The sequence below is a fragment of the Aulonocara stuartgranti genome (genome assembly GCF_965226115.1).
Source record: "Aulonocara stuartgranti genome assembly, chromosome: 9".
NCBI lineage: Eukaryota > Metazoa > Chordata > Actinopteri > Cichliformes > Cichlidae > Aulonocara > Aulonocara stuartgranti.
In genome coordinates this window covers 19,531,342-19,554,077 of record NC_138960.1, presented here as the reverse complement: position 1 = coordinate 19,554,077, position 22,736 = coordinate 19,531,342, and the positions used below count along the sequence as shown (strand labels likewise).

The 22,736-nt window shown below is 39.2% G+C and overlaps 1 protein-coding gene across 2 annotated transcripts in view; it reads left to right on the top strand.

Annotated features, from left to right (window-relative positions):
- ralyl (RALY RNA binding protein like) overlaps positions 1-22,736 on the top strand; it is a 130,927-nt gene that overhangs the window by 35,790 nt on the left and 72,401 nt on the right. For both annotated transcript variants that reach the window (XM_082546603.1, XM_082546601.1), the window contains exon 2: positions 14,921-15,194. In XM_082546603.1, the coding sequence (XP_082402729.1) occupies positions 14,939-15,194 (256 nt within the window). In that variant the 5' untranslated portion in view covers positions 14,921-14,938. The remainder of the gene's footprint in view (positions 1-14,920; positions 15,195-22,736) is intronic.

Below are 22,736 nucleotides of genomic sequence, written 5' to 3'. Positions count from 1 at the left end.
ATTATTGTGTAATACTTGTTATTACTCTCCCACCACCACAAATTAACAGGATTCACTCTTCCATGAAAAAGCTGTTTATCTATGTGGTTTAAGCGCTCCGGGCTTGGTGTTGCGAGGCAAAAAAGGACCCCATCTGTCATCCATTTCCCCTCAATTCTTTGATCATTTTGTGACCTCTTCCACCCTTTTGTAGCACAGCATTTTATTTGTATGACGATTCATCCGGCACTCTATCGGCAGTAATAATGCAATGTGACAGACATTGTTTAGGGCGTACGAGTTGTCTCTCACGGCAACAAACAAGTGACGAAAGGGACGATGTGATAAAGCATGAGAAGGTGACAGAGAGCACAATATCAAAGGTTTAGCAGTTTAATTCACCTTAACTTATGCGAGCGTTTTCTAAGTATTAAGTGTCAAATTTTCTTGGGTAAGATTCCATGCATCAACATTTTTCTCAGTGTGCACTGATTTCTGCTTTTGTTTTTTAATCCACTAATATATATATATATATATATATATATATATATATATATATATATATTTGCAGAAGTCATATAAGTAACCTTTGCTCTGTCTGAATATGGCGATGGATTTCATTTTGACAGTGGGAAATATTTGTCCCATGGGCCGATGACAGTTGAAAAACAGCCCCAGTGGTGTTTCCATTTAAAGGTGGCCCATCTCCCTCAAAGCAACGTTCCCCTCATAAGAACTTATGCCATTTCAGCGTCTCAGTTCATGTATTGCTGCTAAGAGGATGTGAGCGTTCATCCACAGCTAGAATGTCATTATGTGGCCAGGCTTTTGCACAGTGCTTTAAGGCTTACATGTCATCCAGTGTGCTGCTAAAAGGATCTGAAGTCTTTCAGTCACTACAAGTGCTTCAAAGGCTGTTTTACATGTAATTATTTCTAACGGGAGTGATACTTTGCTTAGATATAAATAAATCCTTAGACGGGAGTTTTTAAACCTTTTAGTAACATCTGAGCCTTTTTTGTGACAGCAGTCACTCTGAGCGAGTATAGGTGTCATTTTACCCCATGCATGACTGATGTCTTCCTTTGAAAAGAAACCCTTCAAATACATATGGCATTGCTGCTTTTTGAAGCGAGCTACTAAGATGGTAGTTTTTTTAATGTCTATTTTTGTGTATTGTTTATTTTGTCTGATGCAAGTGAAGTTTCTCATGCTCGTCGGCATTGTGCATAAAGGCATATGGTGCATTTTATTTCATTAATGCAAGAGGAGAAGAAGTGTTGAGGGCAGCAGCCAGACTCCATAAGCCTCCTCTGCTACACAAAAGACAGAATATGCTGTCAAACTGTCAAAACTTATACTTCGAGGCCTGTGATCGTCTTGCTGTGTGAGGCTCTCCGTTGCTTTTATGTCTGCGGTGTTTGTGTACAAGTGTGTGACTGACTTTATGCACGTGTGTCTGTGTATGCCCATGTCCTCGTGTTTGCGTACTATTTGGGGGTACACACATTTGAGAAAGCATGCATGATTGTGTGTGCATATTCAATATGTCTCCCTCTCTTTGAAAGCCTTTACACTCTGATCCATTTTGCTGAAGTGTGTGGCTCTTACACTGCGCATCAGTAGACGTGATAAATGGAAATATGCCAGAGCAAGACGAGAAAAGAAACTGCTACACCTCATGAAGCATGATGACGGCTTCATTGCCCGGGGAGGCCCTTAAGGGTTCCCTTGGGCTCCAAGTAACAAATGTTTTAAAAATCTGCATCTGTGGCTTCAGTTACTGGCTGGGGTAATTGAGCTGTCTGTTTCAGAGTAGAAAGAATTAAAAGCAAATTACTACCTGCTGAAACTGTGTTTGCATTGGCCATTTGTAAGAGACATTAATCTCTAAGTAAGGTATCACTGCCTTTATCTTATTGTCTTTGCAGTTCTTCTTTATTCTCAATTGTTTAGATAGCCAGTGAACTCTTAAAGACTATAGCTGTCAGCAAACACTGAGACGGTTTTAATTGTGCTTTACTATTATGGTACAAATGCAGTACAGGCTTGTGGGGGTGTGATGAAGTGTCTAATTACAGATGGAGAGGGTGGGAGCCAATTTCAGTGGCGACACCACATGCAGCCAGCCAATTAAATATAGATGTTGAAGATTCAGTTTTCTCAATACATATCATTTGCTTTCTGTTTTTGTTTATGTTTGCTTGTTTTTGCTTTTGTCTGTGTTTACATGAGTGTTCTCTTTTTTATTTTCTTCTGCCATACACTCCTTTGCATTGCATTTAAATTCATTACAGGCATTAGTGAGTCTATGAAATGCATCATGTCAGTTGTAGTAGAAATGTGGCTTTTTGGGGACTCCTGGATTATCTAGGTTCAGATTTAAATTCAGGATCTACTAAGTGTCCTTTGATTGAGGGTGGAGACGGTGTCTTTCACAAGAGGCCTCTCACTAAATGAGGCTACTTTGATGTGCATATTTTAGAATGACTTTGCAAATCATCTTTGCAAAAATGCACAAAGGTCCACATTTCTCAGGGCAGTGTTCCTAGATTTTGCTTGGTTTATGGAAACCTAATGGTGAATATACAAACATGTGATTTTCTAAACTCATTGTGAATATGTCCTCTGTTTCTGTGTGACGATCTTTGCATAACTTTGTTTGAAAGGATGATTGATGATAACTGCAATAAAGCATTGTATAGGAAAACAGCGTTAATGTTGCAGAGTGCATATTGCTCTGATGGAGAGATATTTCATCAGAACTCACTGCACAGTGAGCTTCAATTTCCATGTATGAAACCCAAGTGGCAACCTCCAAGCCTTAAGTGGCCACTTCAGACGTTCTCCAAAAACAAGTCAGTCCCAGCAGACTCCCGTGTTAAAATGACTAAATTTACCACAGAAAAAATGTGTGTGTTCACAGCCGGCTACAAAACTAGCTAATTTACCCCTTCAGAAAACCTGCACAGGAGCTGGTTTTATATATAACTCATCTTTTTTAACTTTGGCAGCAGCAACTTGTTGTGTAACTTGTGTGAGCTTTTGAAGCATTTCTTTTATAGAATTATTTGATAAATAATTTGGTGTGCTATGTGGTACAGACAACTTTAGAAGTCTAAACTCATCCTTAATAGTCTTTCTGATATTCATGTTTAAACATGGCCTCCAATTTCAAAGTGTGACAAAAGCATGCTGAAAGTGGGTCGATGCTTCATTTTCCAATATATATCTTGAAAAGTGTTTGATATATGAGGGTAAAATTTCACAGCAGTCATTATATATTTCCAAATTTTGGACAATGACATTTTTAAGGAAATCAAAGGTGACTGAGCAGAAGGCCCATGCTGATTTGATATTAATAAATGACCCAAATGTTAACACTCCCACGTCAACATGTTGGTGACCTATGTGCTATGCAATGGGGCTTCACAAACCATTGTGTGACATTTTTGTGGCTACCTCTGTTTTTAATAAGCAGTCTGACAAAAACACATTTTTAATGTAATGTTACAAATCACAAACCCTTAAAGAGCTTTACAATCTACAGTATTAGTGAAAGAACTACCTCTCAGTTCACTAGCTTTTATACTGACTAATACTATTATGCAATGGTCATGGGGGGCTTACAGAAAAGTAGGCATGGATGTGACACCAACAAAAGACATATTTTGTCACAAAATGCACAAAACAGTGGCCTCTCATATGAGCAACTCATATGAACAGTTTGTTTTAAGGTGGGATGAGTCATCAAGACGTTATGGCATTTAACCATTTTTCTCATATTTACAGTCTTTTTATATGCACCAATTAGACACATGAGTGATTTTGTCTCGTCATTTGAAAGAAGCCTGCAAGGATGCAGTAATGAAATATTCTAGCTCTTACACCCAGGTTTTCTCTCCATTCTTCCATACTGTTACTGGCAATATTTCATTATTTTCACGATTCTGCCGCACAAAGACGAAATAGGAAGCCTGTGTGAGAATGAAGCAGTTGACACATGTGGTGTTAATTAGTAGGGGAATATTGATTTAACAGGTGCAGGTAGAGAGACTGTAGAAGTCCCTAATGAACATTTCCCTAAAGATGTGTCATTCAACAAGATTTTCATCCCAACTATTTCTTGAGATCTCTCTGACGCACAAGGTAGTAAAAAGATAACATAGATCTACTGCAAGCTCTCCAATGAACCTCTGGAATTACTAATAATTCCCTATTTTAGCTAAATGTCTGACTACGTTTGACTGATCTCAAGCAGCTGTAATTACCAAATGTCTGCAGCCAGAAGCTTTGTATTTCACACAGGCGAGGGACAGACTTTGTCTCAATTAGCTTCCGGCATTATCTCCTCTCCCTTTCTCTACACCTCACACCTCAGTGGCACTGACAAGGATGTTTGTACCTGCTATACACAGCGGCACTATCAGTTCAATCCTTGGCATGACTTTGAAGATTAGTCACCGAACCGTGAAGAAGCTTTTGAAGTGTTGGGGGGTTCTTTGAAGTTTGCGATACAAGTTTTTTTTTTCTTACTTTCTCGCTTTACCTTGTCAATGAGTTACACAAAGTTTCTGCTACCTTTGAACATTTAGCCTGGCAATGAGAGGATGGTGCCGGCGCAGGCATAAACATGACAACTATGAAGATTTGTATCATCAAAGTCCATCTGAGGAGTGTTTCAAACTGTCTTCAGTGTACATATCCTACAGGTCCCTTCATGCTGAACTGTCAGGGTTATTCTCACTGATTAGTATCTCCTTCTTTGGGAGACCACAGGAAATGGAACAATGTGACAACTTGCTCAGGCTGTATTTACTCATGTTCTCATTTCATGCATGTTAAAAGGTCCGATTTAACAAACAACTAGTTTAGCAAACTTTGGTTGTACCAATAGTTTTGAAATATTTATTCTTGCCATGCGGACAGTGATAAGTGACTAGAATAAACTTTGCATCCATTCTGCACTTGGCAGGCAGAGAGATTATGAATAAAAATGAAATTGACATTGGAAACAGTGAAGACATAAAACCTACCCGTTGAAGCTTGATGAACACATAAAGGAAAAACATGGCCAAATTTTCTTGGCCCAGTCCCCACGTCTAGGCTGAATGTCTCTGGCTGCTTACCTCAATACGAAACTAGTGAATTTCCGGTGATTTGATTGATTGTGTTGCTTGCGGTGTGAACGTACAGTTGAGCCAGCTGCACTTCACAGCCGATGGAGAGCAGGACTTTGCCTCTCAGTGCCTCCAAACCATCACACTCTGTTTACCGCCAGCAGAAATATGTAAACAAATCCAAGGCAGGGCAACAGCCAAGCATCTTATTTATGCAACAGTTTCAGCACCAGGCGGTGCTATAGGGAAAGGCAGATGATACCAGAAAGGACCTGACACATCGGTCATAGCTAGATTGCAGATGGCTGACCAGCAGCTCTGTAGCACCACCGGAGAAGAGGCGATGCCAAATATATCTTCCTTATCACCCTTTGGAGTTTGGCTCAAGAACAGAGGACACTGTATATTCAAATGCAAGGCCAACAATGAGAGCAAAGTGCATAAAAGGTGAAAAATTTGCTTATTCTGATGACATTATACAGATAATATCCCTTCCTTTCTGCATAGTAATTCTGTAAATGAGACCCGTGAATTTTAAGGTCATTTAAATTCTACTGAGCTGTTGCCAAGCCTTTGAAGCTCAGAAATTGCCTGTCATCCTCTTACAATACCGACTATTGAGCTTGTGCAGTGCATAGGGACGCCTATAAATAAGAAATATCCTTCTGCAAACTGTTAATTGTAGCAAGTCAAGAACAAGATTCAGTGAACTACTCTCTTTCAGACAAAAAATACTGCTTAATGGCTACATGACTGCAGTACTAAAACCCAGGCTGCACTTTGTATTTTCATTACAGTCAAACCAAACACCTTTAAAAACTTAAGATTAATTCTGCTAATGAAGAGTTGGGACTTTGTTTTACTTCTCCTGCAGAGTAGATGTTAACAAATGCTAATTTGCCCCATTAAAAATTTGTCCCAGCTGCAGCGACAACCTGGAGAGCTAATGATGACACATCCAGATTTAATGAGGGAAACAGAATGGTCATCGGGCCAAATAGGTTAGATCCACCAAATCAAAGAGTAGCTTTACAATATTTGAGCATTTTTACACTCTCTGGGTTAATGTCAGTTGGAATTTTATTAGCTTACCCTTATGAATGTTAATGCAGTATAGCAATAGTTAAAATGCAGTTGCACATAAAAAGATAATTAGCAAAGCACAACCAACACAATAGTCGTTAAATGCCAATGTGTCTTCTCTACAGTAATTCCAAAGGAAGTGCTAAAGTGAAATGCAAATTTGAGCAGATTCCACGGTTTCTCTGTCAGCCCTTTCAGTACCCGTTAGTGTAAACCAGAAACAATCGTCTTTCTTGAATTAACATTGGATAATATCGTGGTTGCCTGCAGTGGTGAATTCACAGAGGAGTATCTCCAGAGCCTGCAGTTTCCCGCAGCTCTGCTGATTTTTATGTCATCCTCCAGTTGCAGGTTTTATGAGCCACAGCTTTATTGTTTTGGTTCACTTTCACATCTCTCATAGGAGACAGCGTTCTCATTTGAAAAATCTACTGTACAATACCTGTTCATATCAACAGCAAACATGCAAAGTTTGAGACAACAAAGAGCCGCATATTTCATTTGGTAAAGGAAAAAGTAGGAATTGTAAAAGGACAATACATATTGTACCCATTTTTCACTAAAGCTGTGTGTACGGACAACTGTTTGTCTGAATTTCTTAAAGTTGATAATCAATTTAATTCAGCTCATTTCCATGTTTGTCCAAAAGTGGACAAAAGTCAGAGAACAGTTGGTGTTCACTGTGCTGAGTGTGGTTGGATATATGAAACTGTCTTCTCTATTTATTTTTTTTTAGAGTAGGTGAATTTATTGTAATGATAATAACTGCTATAGTTCCACATGGCATGAATATTGGTCGTTGCATCACACAGTGGTACCCTAAATGATGATGCCCAGAGGATATAGGGATCCAGCCCACATTAAGTAAAGTGTGGCATTGCTAATATCCTCATTTTTTTAATCACTAAATGCAACTAGTGCAAATATTTCCTGAGTTTGAATGCCACTTTATTAAAATCACTCAGAGCAGAAAGTTTATTTAAGCTTATTTTAATGTTTGCTCCCTGCTTAACGTACTTAAGTGTACTTACGTACTGCACTGCTGTCTTTCTATTTCTGTTATGTAAAGCTTAACACTCCACTGCACCTAAAAGATAGAAATTTCCATTCACAAGCACATCAGACTTGATGAATTCTTCTGGTTTGTAAACAATAATGTATGTATGTATATGCAAGTAGTTAGTTCCACCTGTGATTGATTTCTTTTGTTATTTTGTTTCTTGTACTAAAGTGAATGATTTCGGCTCTTTCCCACCCCTTCTGAAACGTCTTGATTTTTGATGTTATTTTTCTGCTTGCCCATTTTGAGGAGGTGGAAACATCCAACTGCACTGTGGATAGAAAGCTTTTAGATATCCCGTGGAGCTATGTTCCATAGTGGAGAGGAAGCTTTCAAAACAATCATGCAGAGTGGGTTTTATATCACCCCGATGCTATTCTTACCAATCAGATTGGATTAAGAGCAGACAGAGATTGATCTATGCTGCGCTCGAGAGCTCACTGTGTTTGACCAGATTACTTTTAACTCTGTGCAGCTGTATACTACCATGGAAAGAAATGAAATCTTGTCAGTGCAATTGAGGTGTTCCCCTGTCAGTCACAAACAGCAGACTCCCCCTGGATAATAAGAAATTCCTCTTGTATATCATCCAATGTTTGCTATGCCCCGGCACACGGGAGTTTTTCCCATCATATTTTACCCATCACTTTCGTGCAGGTGAATGAGAGCCAACTGAGAAATGACTCCATTTGCATGTTAGCTAATTGTATCGTTCCTTCAGGCTTTCTAATAGTCAATGAATTTTCTGAGAACAGAGTTCAGGGGAATAAAAATGGTTGGCGCTGCGACGCATAGCCACTATTTGTAGTGAAATGAGGTTTGCTGCAGGTAAGAGGAAAAGGGGCCCAATGTGAAGGGTTGTGGTATTGAAGTAAGACAAGATGTATGAGGTACATAGTCTTTCTTCCAAGGCTATAACCACCCAAGAAAGAAAGAAATGCTCAAGCATAAACTGAACAAAAAAGTAATAAAAATTAGTAAGCACAGTCTGCTTTTTTTTTTTTAAATAGCATGCTGTGCCACATAAATTACACACAGGAGTATTGTATCATTACTGTCATTGCTTGTACTTAAAACTCATTTCACAAGTAAAAGCACACTAGAGGAAAAGTTCAGTAATTTATTAAACAGGGGTTGCATAACAGACGTCATTATTGATGAAATTTTGTCCATGAGCAGAGAGCTAATTGATAGGTTTGTAGCTTGAACCCATCCGCTGGAACGTTGAAGACAATATAATTACACTGCAAAGCAAGACACAAGTAGGCAAGCTTCTTCCTGTTTCTCGTGCACGGGAGAGAACCGGACAGGCACCGTTCCTTCGCTTGACCCCAGTTGCTCTCGTCCGTTCTCCCGTACCACTGTTCTTTTATTGAGGTTACATGAATATGCATAAGTTCATTAACATATGACGTCTACATACACACAAAGAGTACCTTGCCTGTGTGTGTGTGTGTGTGTGTGTGTGTGTGTGTGTGTGTGTGTGTGTGTGTGGACTGCTGATCAAAGGGTCAAACATCCTTGGTCAGGAAGAGGGTAGCCTCCCCCTCACCCTAGATGGTTCATCCTAGATGACACGGTGAGGAAGTCCTGCAGTTCATCTAAACAAAGAGCACTTAGACTAGAACAGACGCAACTACGTTAATCCTGCCATAAAACAATAAGACACGGTATGACCTCTCATGCTCCCAAAGTGCTGTCTAATACACACAAAGTTTGCAGACTATCAAGGATCAAAACCTCTACCAATCTACAACTAATTACAAAACTCTAAGCATATATAAGTAAATATTTCTAAGCATAAATGACAATCAACAATACAAACCTAACACTAATGGATGCACTTCATCCATTAGAATGGGGTTCAATTAAGAGCTGTGATTTTTAGGCCATGTCTTGGGACTATAACACCTATTTAACGTATTAGGAGGTGGTGAACGTGAGTAAAACAACAACGATCCTTTTAGCTCTGCTTTGGTCTCCACCACCTTCTCAGTGTCATGACAAACAGGTTTTGTCTCTGCGTTTTAAGCTTAATATTCTTTATTATTTAGATTCAGGAAATAGTTTATTCTTTCTTGTTATTAGTTCAAGCTTAATTTTGAGTCCTGCTTTTCTGTACCTTCAGAGATTTTCAGTTTCTTTTGAATTCTGCAACTCAATGCAACAATGTTACATTTCCTGGTTGCTTTATCTTTATGCTCCCAGTTTAGTCTTCTGGGATCCCTAGCCTTCAGCTCTCTGTCACTGGAAACCTAGCTCCTCTTTGTGTCTATAGTTTGTTATTTGTGTCTTGCTGTTCATATTTTGTTAGTGTCATACTGTGCTTCTGACCCTCTTCCCCAACTGCACCACCTGAAAGAGGTCTTTTGTGTCTGAAATTGATATAACATTGAGGGGAAAATCTGGTTGATGGGGTTAAGACAAGGCTACAGTAGTGTTTTTTGTTTTGTTTTTTTACATCATCCTCCAATTTTAGTTAAAAAGCTAAGGGCAGCTTTGAAGATGAGATTATAATGATTATAATGATTTAGCAGCCTCTGAAAACAGTAATTAAATATTTAAAACCATAAATCCCATTCATGGTTTAGGTTAGCAGTCAAAAACATCTCTTACCTTAAGAGATGTTGCTCTCTTACCCCATGCAATTAACTGCTCAGAGAACAAAAAACAATGACTTGTGATAGTCATAAACAGTGAGGTTGTGTAAATGTCCCATTGAACAAAATTTATCTCACATTTATAGCACTTCAAACACCCTATGCCAGCAAAATTAGAATGGCTCCTCCTCCTCCTCCTTTTTATAGGTCCACTTTGCAGTGGTGTAGCAGAGTTGAAGCTGAGGCCGGCACTGTGTACCTTGACTCATAAAGCCAAAGGGCAGCAGCTGATTGAAAATGTGGAGAGAATTAGTTTTATGGCTTCCTATCTTGGAGACTGGAGTCCTTTTTTTTTAGATGCAAATAGAATAGTGGAAAGTGCTGTATAGCATTAAATGTGTTTACGGCCTTTATTCTGTTCATATTAAATTTAATTTCCGTAACTGTTCCTTCACCTTTAAATCAGGCGAAATGTTGGGAGTGCTGTTTCTCTTTGGATCACAATCGTTTCAGCCTCTGACCACACTTCACAAAAGTGCACATATTTATGGCTGGCTGCACGACTGAGATACTCTGCGGCCTATAATACAAATAGAGCTGTTGATTTACAAATAGGATTTTTTTTCACAGTTGTTGCTGTTGCTTTCACGGGCAGAAAGACACATTTTAAGTCAAGATATAAATGGAAGAAATCTTTGAAGCAATTATTCTAACTTTGCGGTACACGGTGGCAACGCTTTTGGAAAAGGTGTATCGGGTTACCTTTCTCTGTTCTGTTTCAGCGAGCAGCTTCTTCGGCCTTTCCTTAGCCCGTCGAGCTGCCTAGGCAACAATCAGAGCAGAGAGGCTGAGGCATCGTGAAGAGAAATGTACAGTGGTGGAGTGGTAGGAAATTACAAAAGGAATCAATTCAATGAGTTCCCTCCATGAAAAAAAATGTCTATAAATCAGGCAGAGCCAGAGCCAAACAACAACCTTTTAAGAGCCTGTCTACCGAGGCACAATGCATTACAGAGCAAGAGAGAGCTCAGTAATATGGCTACTTCTGCACGAAACCCTTTCTTTTTTCACTCAACCGCTAACCCAACACAGCAGTGCTGTCAACTACATAACCTTGATGCTTTTTCTACTGACCTTATTTGTATGTCTTTATCATTGCCATGATATTGGGCTTCTCTTACAAAACATATTAGAGGCAAAGCATGCTGCGCTTTTCTGTAATGCCAGAACATCAAAGTGTTTTTTTCCCCAAAGGAGACGTCCACCTTTTGAAAAATGTGGCACTTATTCTGACACGACCACGCCGGCATGAAAGTGAAAATGAAGACTTATCTGTCTTCACCTCTTAACTGTCAAAAGGCAGTACAGTTGAAGCTGTAATCATTTTTAAAGAGTGGGCTTTGAACACCAGGTCGTTACTTTTCCTCTAAAAGCAGTTTGCAGAGCACGTTTCTGTGTTTTTTTGATAACAAATATCAGGTCCTCTAAAACAATTCTTTTTCCAATTACATTCCTGGTTGAATATCACTTCCTGCGCTGTTTTCCCATGTTTCTCCCTGTGACGCTATCACCTCAGAGGACAAGAAGCTTAATGGAGGTTGTAAATATACTAAAAGGCAAGGTCAGCAGGAAAACCACTGATGGAATAAATTAGTGTCCCGTTCTAAAGAAAACAACAGAGAAGACAACATGAAATATAACAGTAAGAAGGGGTAAAGTGGTCCGAAGGCCAGTATCCACTCCTGATTTATTAAACTAGAGAGGCAACCTAACCCTTCTCCACTGATGTGTCATGTTCCCTGTGACCTGTCCATGAACATCCATATGGCAGGAGTGTCAGACTGGGGTTTTGAACTAGCATTAGGTGGTCACTGTGGTGCTCGTTTGAGTTAAGACATGCATATCTGTGTGCCTGCACCACATCAATTTTCAGTGTCTGCCACTGATAAATGACAAGGCCACTTGAGGGCTGGTGAGCAGGAGTTTATTCCCACATGTGGCAACGTGCAGAAACAGCACATCCATGCAACACTGTAAACCCGAGCTGCTATGCGACCACAGTAGGTGCAAATAGTCAAATAAATAACATGAGACGTTAGGTGATATAACACATAAAACATGTGTTGCCAAGTGAAAGAGTAGCGGTAGTGTGTGTTGCCTGATCCCAGACTCAGGTGTAATGGATGCATGACACAGAATATTTCCTCTGTAAATCGCACGGCTGTTCCACTTTACTGGTTGACTGGGCAGCTTTCTTCTTTATCTACTGTGGCTTCAGTGTGTGAATTGCATCCTTTTCAGAATTATTCTCCTGCCACATACAGCCAATTGCCAAACAAAGTTATTATGGGACAGCACATCACAATAAAACTACACTGTGTAATTGTGCAGAGATTGACGCTACGCAGTGGGCAATCAAAGCTGCCGCGCCGTAGGAGTCTACAGCCGTTTGCATTGGAAATTATGTTTGGTAAAGGGAAAGAGACTGCCAGTCAGAAATGTGTACGTGTGTGCGCTTGTGTGTTCGTGCACGATATTCCAAGAACATCAGCGTTACCTTGGTTACTAATCCTATTTACTGAGGATTGGATCCATTATTCAGGTTCTTCGTCTCAAAGCTGAATAGTTGTTATCACAGTGTGTCAGGGACAGAGACTCAGAGCAGGCAAATATTAAATATGCAGTGTTTTCTTCACAATATTTCACAGTATTTAATGGACTAACTGTAATCCATTTTGGAACATAAACTGTAATGAAAACCAGGATTTTTCCAGCTATAAAAAAACAAAACGACATGCTTGCAGTGAAAAGAAAATCAAAGGAAAAACTGGTGGAAAAATTTGGGGGGATCAATTTACCTATCTGCTGTTTGATAACCGTAATTAAACATACAACAATGATCGCTCAATAGTGCATCCTTTCATTGGGTAGGCATAATTGCCCCGATGCTGCGACCAATCATCTTTCGTGAAAACTAACATTCAAGCCGTGAAAAGGTCATTTAGGAATAATTGCAGAGGAGGCCTACAAAAGCTGAGGCTAATGTACGTTGATAACTTGACAGCACAGAAAAGTCTGAATAAAACTGTAACACGAATTACAGCCCACGCTTTATGTGATCAGTGAAATGGCACACAAAGCATTAGGGATGCAACAATATGGGTATTGAGATAGCAAAGCTTTTTCACTGACAGCTACTGTATTTGGTTTCTCACAAAGCGGAGAGAACTGCTGTGACATTCACATATTGTTGCTTCTTCTTATGCTCCTCACAATCATCCAGTGGTAGCATTTCAACCATGAAAAATGTGGCTTAGGTAAGCAGTTGACTGGCCAGTGACATTGTACTTTACATACAGAGAAGGAAACCTTCAACAACAACAACAACAACAACAGCCTTTTCAACAAAAAGGTGCATTAAAAAAGTAGAACCCAACTAGGAAAAAGGGTAAAAGTTTAAAAGTTTAGTAAGTTTTAAGAAAATGATATGTTGCTATCAAACAAGTCATTTATGTTTATCATTTACTAAAAACTAGCTATAATTTGAATTTAATATGATAACATTGGTACATATTAAAGGGCAGTAAAAGCAAAAGTAAACACAAAGTGAAAATGATTGTGTGTTATTGACTAATTACACACAGTCTAAGTCCATGTAGTTACAGCACGCACAGTTGTGTTATAATAGACAGCCAATTTGTGTTTATAGATGATCTATATAGTATTTATTAACCATTTGCAGAGCTTAGAAACATCAATCCAGCTCCACCTGTCAGAATGAATGTGGAATGGGTAAAGATCATGCATTCAGACTGATTCAGGCCCGGCTCCAATTCCTATCCTGTCATCTCCCAGCACTCTCTGCCCTGATCCACTCAGAGTGGCTTATTTTGTCCAACACAACCTGTGTTCCTCATTCAAAATTGCTCATCCTTCCAAAATTACACCGAAAGATCTAAAATCTAATTAAACAACATGTAGATAGTTCTGTAAAAGTTGACATGGTTGCCTTTACTTCACATTTATGAAAGAATTGGAAAGTTGCCCTACTTTTTTGAGTTAAACGTGAAGTACTTATAGTCACTTAACTCTAAATATTAACAGAGGCCGTCATTCATCAGTTACAGAACAATTATTATTAAAAGATGTGTAAGCATTAAATAATGGTGCAATTTCATTAACAGTAAAAGCTTTATTTTTATTAAAAATGAATTTTCCATTCATTAACTACGGTTAATATAAAGTATTACTGGAAAAAAGTAATTATCCTGTGTTTCATGGAGCTCCGGTGTGTAATATGAGTAAATAAATGTCAAATGACTCAAGTTAAATTGAAGTAATTTTAAGTGTATGTAAAATATCTGTTTCAAAATCTCCTTTCCAGAAGTTTGACTTTTACTTCATCTTTTTTTCTATCTAGTTATATTTCATGTCACATTTCGTGACAGTGGATTTGTCACCAGCCAATCACATGCCCCCAGCTGGGTCAGTAAAACATCCATTCACAGCAATGCTGTCAGTTGCTGGAGGAATCACAGAGAGACTCTGTGTGTGTGTTTTACTCTTTAAAGTAGTTGTCTGACTGAGAAACATAAAACCACGATGCCATGTTAGCCAAGGTCACAAACCAGCACACCGAGCTGGCTGGGTAAGTAAGTAAGAAGCACATGTATGTGATGAAGAAGCAATGATCATCATTCAGAATTGGCTAAATTTAGTGTTGTTGCAGCTCAAGAAAGGTCAGTTGTTAAACCGTTATATTTTTTCTTTCCTTTTTTTTAAACTTGCAGTGTTTTTGATTTCTCTAAGCAGCAGTTAGGTAACTGGTGACAACTCTGCAATCATGAAATGACTTCTTTAAGAGTATTATTGGATATTTTACTGATTCTGAATTAGTTCCTGAAGTTCTTCGAAAACGGTTCCATCTATAATTGTGCTTATTTATTTGACTATCTGTGTCATTATGTTATGTTAAAAAAAATAATATTAAACACTTCCTTTGGAGCAGAATTAGCTGGAGTTGGCCTGCCCGTCCTCTAAAGCTTTCCCCCTCCCCTCCCCCTCTGTCTGTGTCCCAGGAGGGCAACTGGAGGAGAATGACTGGTAAAACTCAGACCAGCAACGTGACCAACAAGAATGACCCTCGTTCCCTCAACTCCAGAGTCTTTATTGGCAACCTCAACACAGCCATCGTCAAGAAGACCGACATAGAGGTCATCTTCGCCAAGTATGGCAAGATAGTGGGTTGCTCTGTGCACAAGGGTTACGCCTTTGTACAATACATGAACGAAAGGAACGCCCGAGCAGCAGTGGCGGGGGAAAACGCCCGTATCATTGCTGGACAGCCTCTTGGTGAGTCTTTGCTTTGTTTTTGTTTTGTTCTTTTCCTCTTTGCTCTCAGGTATCTATCATTTGCTATGCAGATTTTATTAGTATGAAAGCCCAGTGAAATATAGCCTATACTGTACTTCACAAACACTTTTCTCTTGAAATACAGAGGCTTGATCTTTGCTGGAGGAATGGATTGTCTCTCTCGGGAACAAAAACTGCCTTAGGCATCTTTCAGGCTTTTAGTTTAGAGCCTCTCTTGGCTCCTAAATGCTGAAATGTCTGTGTTTGTTGTCATGCTGTTTTTGAGAAAATCCCTGCTGAATCATTTAACTGATCCACTAGTGGATGTAAGCAGTTTGATTTTAACATTTACTAAACATCAACTTGCAGAAAGTGTGTCAAAGTTCTTGTGACATACTACTTAGAGCGGAATGGAATTTATTATGTGGCATGGGATGCACCTCCAATATGCTGTGCAAGCACTGCTACTCTACTGTGCGTGCACTTTTTGTGTTTTATGTTGTTGTTGTTGTTGTTGTTTGTGGATCGTGAGTGGGAAAACTTTTCATATTTGGAATTGTTTTGTTCCTGGCTGGCAGGCAAAATGTTTAAGCAATCAAAAGACGTGAGTCAAAAGTTAACTTTTTATACAAATGGAAACAAATTAGAAAAATACCGAAGAATCATTGTTATACGGTTTTGTGTGTCTTCACTCCAGAAGCAAACAAAGCTACAATTTAAGTTTCAGTGTTGAATTAAGTTTTGTCTCTGAAGGGCATTGTCTGGGGCCTTATCTTGTTAAAACATCTTTGCGAAGCCTAGGGGTGAATTGCAAAGATACAGCGGAGCACATTCCTAGACACTACTGCTATCAAACATAATTTTAAAATGATCATGACCAGATAATGCTGTGCATGCAGGCAGGCGAGCAAGAGACCTTTTGATTAAATTCTCTGCAGCAAGTTTAGTGTTTCAACTAGGGAGCCTGGGCTCTGCAGTGAGTGCAATGTGCAGGTTTTACTGAGTGTTAGTCATAATGCAATAACAGTAAAAAGAAATTAAACCTTCTTTCAGTGCTAAGGACCAAATTAACCATTTGGTCCTTAGCACATCTTAAAATTAACTAAATGCAATCTCAGATGAATTCCAAAACATGGTATATTACACTTTGTCATTATTTATATAACAAAAGTCAAACCAGATGCAGAAGCAGTTTGCAGAAAGCAAAATACATTCTTACAGCTTCCGTAAGAGACTTTAAGAGACTAAGTAGCAGTCAGGTGCTGCTAATCAATGCACTTGATAATTACATCAGGAAGTGTGAGCACCTTATAAATGCAGACGTTTTAGTGGTTTGCAGGTCTGGAGCATTCTAGTGTGGGTTAAAACATTACCAAGGAGGAAAGACACCAGAAACGATCTTAAAGAAAGAATCGTTGGTGCCAGTCTGGTAAGGGAAGTGTTGCAGGACAATTTCCAAACAATTAGAAATGCTTCATTCTGCAGTGAGAAAGAATACTCACATGTGGAAAACATACCAATTACCAATCTTCCAGTGAATGTACCACCCCAAGGTCAGACTGTGCAGTCCTCAGACTGCTCAATGAGCTACATCTCAGGCTCTACAGGCCTCACTTAGCATGTTAAATGCTGAAGTTTATGACAGCACAATTAGTGAAAGATGGCGAAAGTATAGCTCATTTCAGGGCTGCCAGGAGAAAACCTGTCCTACTCTTGTGTCTAGAAAGAAATTAGCAGCATGGTTTGAAAAGTTGCAGCTGAATCAACTTTCTTGATGAATATCTTTTGGACAAAGTGGTGTTTGCCAAACATGATGCTGTCCATTATGGCCAAACACCAAATACTGCATTTCAGCACAAACACATCATACTAAGTGTTAAGCACAGTAATGGAGAGGTGATGATTCGGCTTGTTTTATATACCAAAGTAATCTAGAGTCAAATGTGAGGCCATCTAACCAACAGCCAAAGTTTGTACAAAATTGGGACAAATTAACAGGACAATGATCTCTCTCCTTCACTCAGACTCAGTGCATTGTACAGCTAATAACAATGAACTAAAAATGACTAGACAGGTATGGCGTGGCTGGAAGGGTTTCCAAGAGAAAGCCTCTTCTCTGTAAAATGAGATATTTGTCATTAGGCTCTTATTTCATTGCAAAGAAACACGAGGCTCCCTACGGAAAGATTGAAGAGGTACGATAATAACTGAACCCATAAAAGAACATAGATACAAAGCCAAGACATGGACATAATAGTGGATAATAAGGTAGACCTACATGATCACTTTGGTTACCTTGCAGTTTTGTGTCTTTATGATGTTGTATCATAAAGACACAAAACTTTTGGTTCCACCATGATTTTTCTGTGACTATGGAGTAAAGAAGGACACAGCTTGATTGTCAGCTTGGACTTGAAAGTGATCTTTCTAATCTTTTTGAAAAGGGAACATTTAATGAAAGAAAATGCAGAGCTCATTTAAAAGTTGTCTGTTCTGCATCAACCAGACAAGTTATTGATCTGCCTCCTTTCGACACAGCTTATATCTACCAAAAGTCTGACACCGGTAGTCTGACTTGACTCTCACACCCTCCTATAAAAGTCTACTCATGTGGTTCTTTCAGCTGCTTTTCTCTTGTTAAGATGTTGAGCTGTTCATGAAAGTGTTTCCTCTTTGCCAATTATTGGATATTTCCCCTGCACGCTTAACAAATGAGATGTTCCTCCTGAAAACTGATTGTGTGATTGGAGCTTTCTAAAACAAATAATAATAATAATAATAATAAGATTTTTTTTTTTAATTATACTATTTCTCTATCAAGATCTCTCGTTGACTGGTTAATGTGAGCTAATGTGTTTTTGCTCTTGAGGATGTGCATTAGTTTGATATTTATTGTTATGGATGTTACAATCAGTGAATTAGCAGGAAAAAAAACTGTTATTAAAACCATTCACGAGAAGGTTGATCAGCCGACGGAGCCAAAACCATATGTGAGCAATCCACCGAAGGCCTAATAAGAGTTAAACTGATTAATTTGTGACTTTAATGCTAGACAGGTGACTCTTTTTCATGTGTGATTGCTTGTTTTTGGTTGAGAAAACAATAATAACTAAAAGTATTTTCATTACTACAGAGTTCATTTCACACGAAGCAAGACAATCCAGCCTTCACTGCTATCACTCAGTCTGCAAGTCATGTGGCGTAAGTAAGACTGGAAGATAGATCTTTAATTGACAATTTAGACCACCCTTCTTCTCATCCTGCCAAGCTGATGCTTTTTATATTAACATGGCAGAGAAATGAATCAGCCCCGTAATGATTTTGTGATGAAGGATGACCTCCCCAAAGCATCCGGCTTCCTGTGCAAAAACATTTCATTAAAGGGTTATTACCTGCAAGTTGATTGCACGTCAGCTTCACAGGTACGCTAACATTGCTCTGTTACTAAAGGACCGGCATTCATGTGTGTTGCTGTTTGAGCCACTGTTGACAATGTCTGTTGTTATCATTGACCGCCCGCGCAAGACGAATCAACAAATCTTTGTGTGGGGGGAGAGGAATGTTTGAAAAAGTACAGTTTTGAAGTGGGAAAAGAGGTCAGTGGAATAATCACATCATACTTCGACTGCACAGCTCCACTTCAGTTGTGCAGACCCAAGGCGATGACTAATCTGTGCACTCGCTGATACACAAGTGTCAGAGGTCATAGCCTGCTGCCACCACTGCAGATGAGACTGTTACTGTATATGTGCTATGTGTGTGTGTGTGTGTGTGTGTGTGTGTGTGTGTGTGTGTGTGTGTGTGTGTGTGTGTGTGTGTGTGTGTGTGTGTGTAGCTAAAAAACCGCAGATGAGCAAATGCAAAAATTCTAAAATTGCAAAGCTGGCAGCACCGTCCTCCCCTCGCCTGCAGAATGAAAAATGGATGCTCCATTACTCTATCAAATATGAGTAGGAGTTCGTGAGATCGTAGCTAGGATTCTGAGCACAGCAATCATTACCAAATAATAGTACGTGTGATGCTATTTTGAGTGGAGCGCTGTATCTCTGTGCAATTCGCAGATACAAGCTTGAAGAAATTTCTCGTTTTGCAGGAGCGCAGATGTTTAATATAGCATCACATCAGACACGAAGACGCTTTCCTCTGTTCCTCTGTTGGTGAAACATTGAAAAAAAAAAGCCCCAGTACATACTAGACAGTAAAGAAACCTCCCTTGCCACAGTGTTGGCAGTATTTAAAGCAAGGATTCTTGATTTGTGGATATCAAACGTGCAACAGTGGAGCTCTAATGCCAAAATCAAAAGTAGAAAATATACAGTGCAGTGAAAAAGTGTGCGTTTCCTTCCTGATTTCCTATTCTTTGACATATTTATCATTTACCCTATTTGAAAGTAAGTGACCACCCCCAAATCATGATTTTCCACACCCAGCCTTGATTACTGCCAGACTTGTTAAATCAAGAAACCACTTAAACAGAACCTGTCTGACAAAGTAAAGCAGGCTTTAATATCACAAAAAGCCACACATCATGCCACAATCTAAAGAAACAGCTGAGAAAGAAAGTTAATGAGATCTATCGGTTTGGAAAAGGTTGCAAAGACACTTCTACGGCTTTGGGAACCACAGTGAGAGCCATTATCCACACAAGGAAAAAACTTGAAACGGGGGTGAACGTGTCCTGGTTCTACAGTTTTTTTTAAAAACAAAACCGTGTTGGAGTGGTCTGTTCATAATCAGGACTTAAATCTGATTGAGATGCTTTGGCATGACCTTAAACAGGCCGTACGTGCTGAAAAACTCTCCAGTGTGGCTGAATTAAAAATTCCTCCTCACTGAGTTGAAAGATTTATTGCCAATTATCACAAATGGTTGATTGCGGTTCTTATTGCCAAGGGTGGCGCAACCAGCTATTATGTTTAGGAGGCAATCACTTTTTCACACAGGTAGGTTTGAATGATAAAAGAACAATAAATAAAATCACCATTAAAAATACAGTTTTGTATTTACTCGGTTTATCTTTTGTCTAAAATCTGTCTAAAATGTGTTTGATCATCTGAAACATTAAAGAGTGATAAATGAAAAATATGCAAAAAAGAAAAAGAAAAAAGAAAAGAAAGACATTGTTTTTCAATTTATATATATCACAGTATCCTTGATTTGTTTTGCTTTGTGTGTCTCTCTCCATGGAGCTGAAACAATTAAACCTCGCAGTTTTTACCAAGCCAGTTGCTAGCTGTGCCTTTCTTCTTCCTGGCGCTGGCAATGGTAGTGTGCTGGAACTTTAACTGAATGCAAATGAGAATGAAGAGACTAAACAAAGCAATAAATTTGTTATCAAAGACTCAGTAGCACTCAAAACAACTGCGGGAAACTTGTCAGTATTAGCAGCTCCTTTTACAAAAACACATTTCATTTGTTGAATGCGTAACAGAAATGCTGAATTGTATGAACTCGGAACACTTTTCGCTCATTTTTCTGAAAGATGCAAACTATTCTCCGCGATGACAATAAAATCCCTCGTAGGACAATCGCTCAAGTATTTAGAGTTATCTGAGGTCAGCTGCTCTACATGTACTGTAAAGTACAAATGTCTCTTCCTTTCACTTCTGGTGCCTTCCCTGCCCTCTGGCTAAAAGTTGACTGGAAGAATTTCTTGTGGCTCAGTGACATGATGATTGCTGGCATCCATGAACCTCAAATGCATCTGAGCAGTTGCCTTCCTCACCCATTGAGAGGTATCAGCTCTATCTGTATGGCCTCCCTCTTCTCTGGGCTCAGGGGGCTGCCATGGAGACGACGAACGACAGATTTTTTTTCAGCATCCCCGGAGCCTCCACATCGTTGCAGTGCCGATTTTTAATACGGCACGCTGAAAATAACCCTTACGCTACCTTAACATTAAGTGGAAGGACTCGCAAGGAGTTAACATCAAACTTGGGTCTTTGAAACTTTTCAGAGATTTCATAAAAAAGCTGATTATATAAAACTCCTTTGAAGTATTTGCATCAAATGTTTGCGATGCATATCACACTTGCCCTTTATGTGGTAAGCTGAATATCTATCATTTCTTTTTTTTCTCATCTACAGAGGTGGTTGTTTCAACCGTGTCCTGACGTGGCACGGTGAGCTTAAGTGCGTGCCTGGAAGCAGCAGACGTGTGTGATTGGCAGGTGGTGATTGAAGCCCTGATGGAAAAAGGGCAATGAAAGAATAACATCCTATATTTTTCTAAGCAAGGCCATGTATGAAGATACAAGCTGCTGTGTGAGCTGGGAGCGGAGGAGTGGAGGAGAGAGAGGTAGATAGCGGAGAGAGGGCAGGCTAACAACATCTCTGGAGAGCCTGCCTGGTAGCGAGTACACCTGATAATCTTTCTTCTGTTGACTCCTGTTTTAAGTAGCTTGACCCTCCCTGAAGAGATTCGTATTCCACCTGGAAGTTTCATGTTGAAGGTCCATCCCATTACAATATTAATGACCAAAGTGAAGGATAATGTTTGATGGATCACCAATCATACCGCCTCCAAATGGCATTGGCAAGAGTTAGGCACATAAATAATAAAGTGATTTAGATGCAAAATCCATCCTAAGCGGATTACAAAAGCAGTGGCACTGCAATCAATCGTCATTTTGGGCCAACATGATGCATAGCAAGCAGCACCGGACACAGAGAGTAAACTACAGCAGGGAGAAGAGTGAGGAGGGACAGGTAGAAGGAGAACATGCAGGGAGTAGTGCTTACAGTGGCTACAGATACACTTACTGGAGCTGTACGTTGCTTTTTTCTGGGTTTATTTTTATACTTAGAGATTAATAGACAAATACAGGTGACGTTATTTTATTTTTGATTATTAGGAGTTCGTCTACAGGGGACTTCTTTTAAAGGCATTTTACAATGTATTATTTTAATCAAGGGGCGAGACTGCTGTGAGGTCAGAACAGGACACTGGTGGCCAGTTGAAAGCTCCTGACATTAATGATAAAAAGCATCAAAACTGCCTTTAAGTTAGAATTTGTTATGTGAGTGTAGCTATGAGACACATGCAGAAACAGACCAATTAAAATCCAACATGAGGCAGATAAGCATAACAGCAACATTTGAAATATTGGCATTACATCAAATACTATGTTTTTCACAATCAATTTTACAATGCTCTCCTTCATTATGCTTGACAGAGTGCAGCGGCTAAAGTTTTAGTAGTGTTACATTCCACAGAATAAAAACTATGGAAACATGAGATTGAATTGAATTAAGAATATACCAGGCTAAATTCAAACACACTGCCATTGAATTTTGCATTATAATGCAACTGTAGTGAGACTGCATTATTTACAGGGACACAGCATTAAATGTAAGAACATAAGTAGCCTAGGTAGTGTTTTCCCTGGAAGCTGTAAGTGAAAAGTAAAACAAAACTAAACTCGCTTCAAGCTAAAAGCCAAGGAGGCCTCCACATGATAAAATTTGATGATAAACATATTTTTTTTAACCTGGGATATTGTATCTACTGTAGGGCTGAGTTTTTTAACCAGTCGCTTAAAG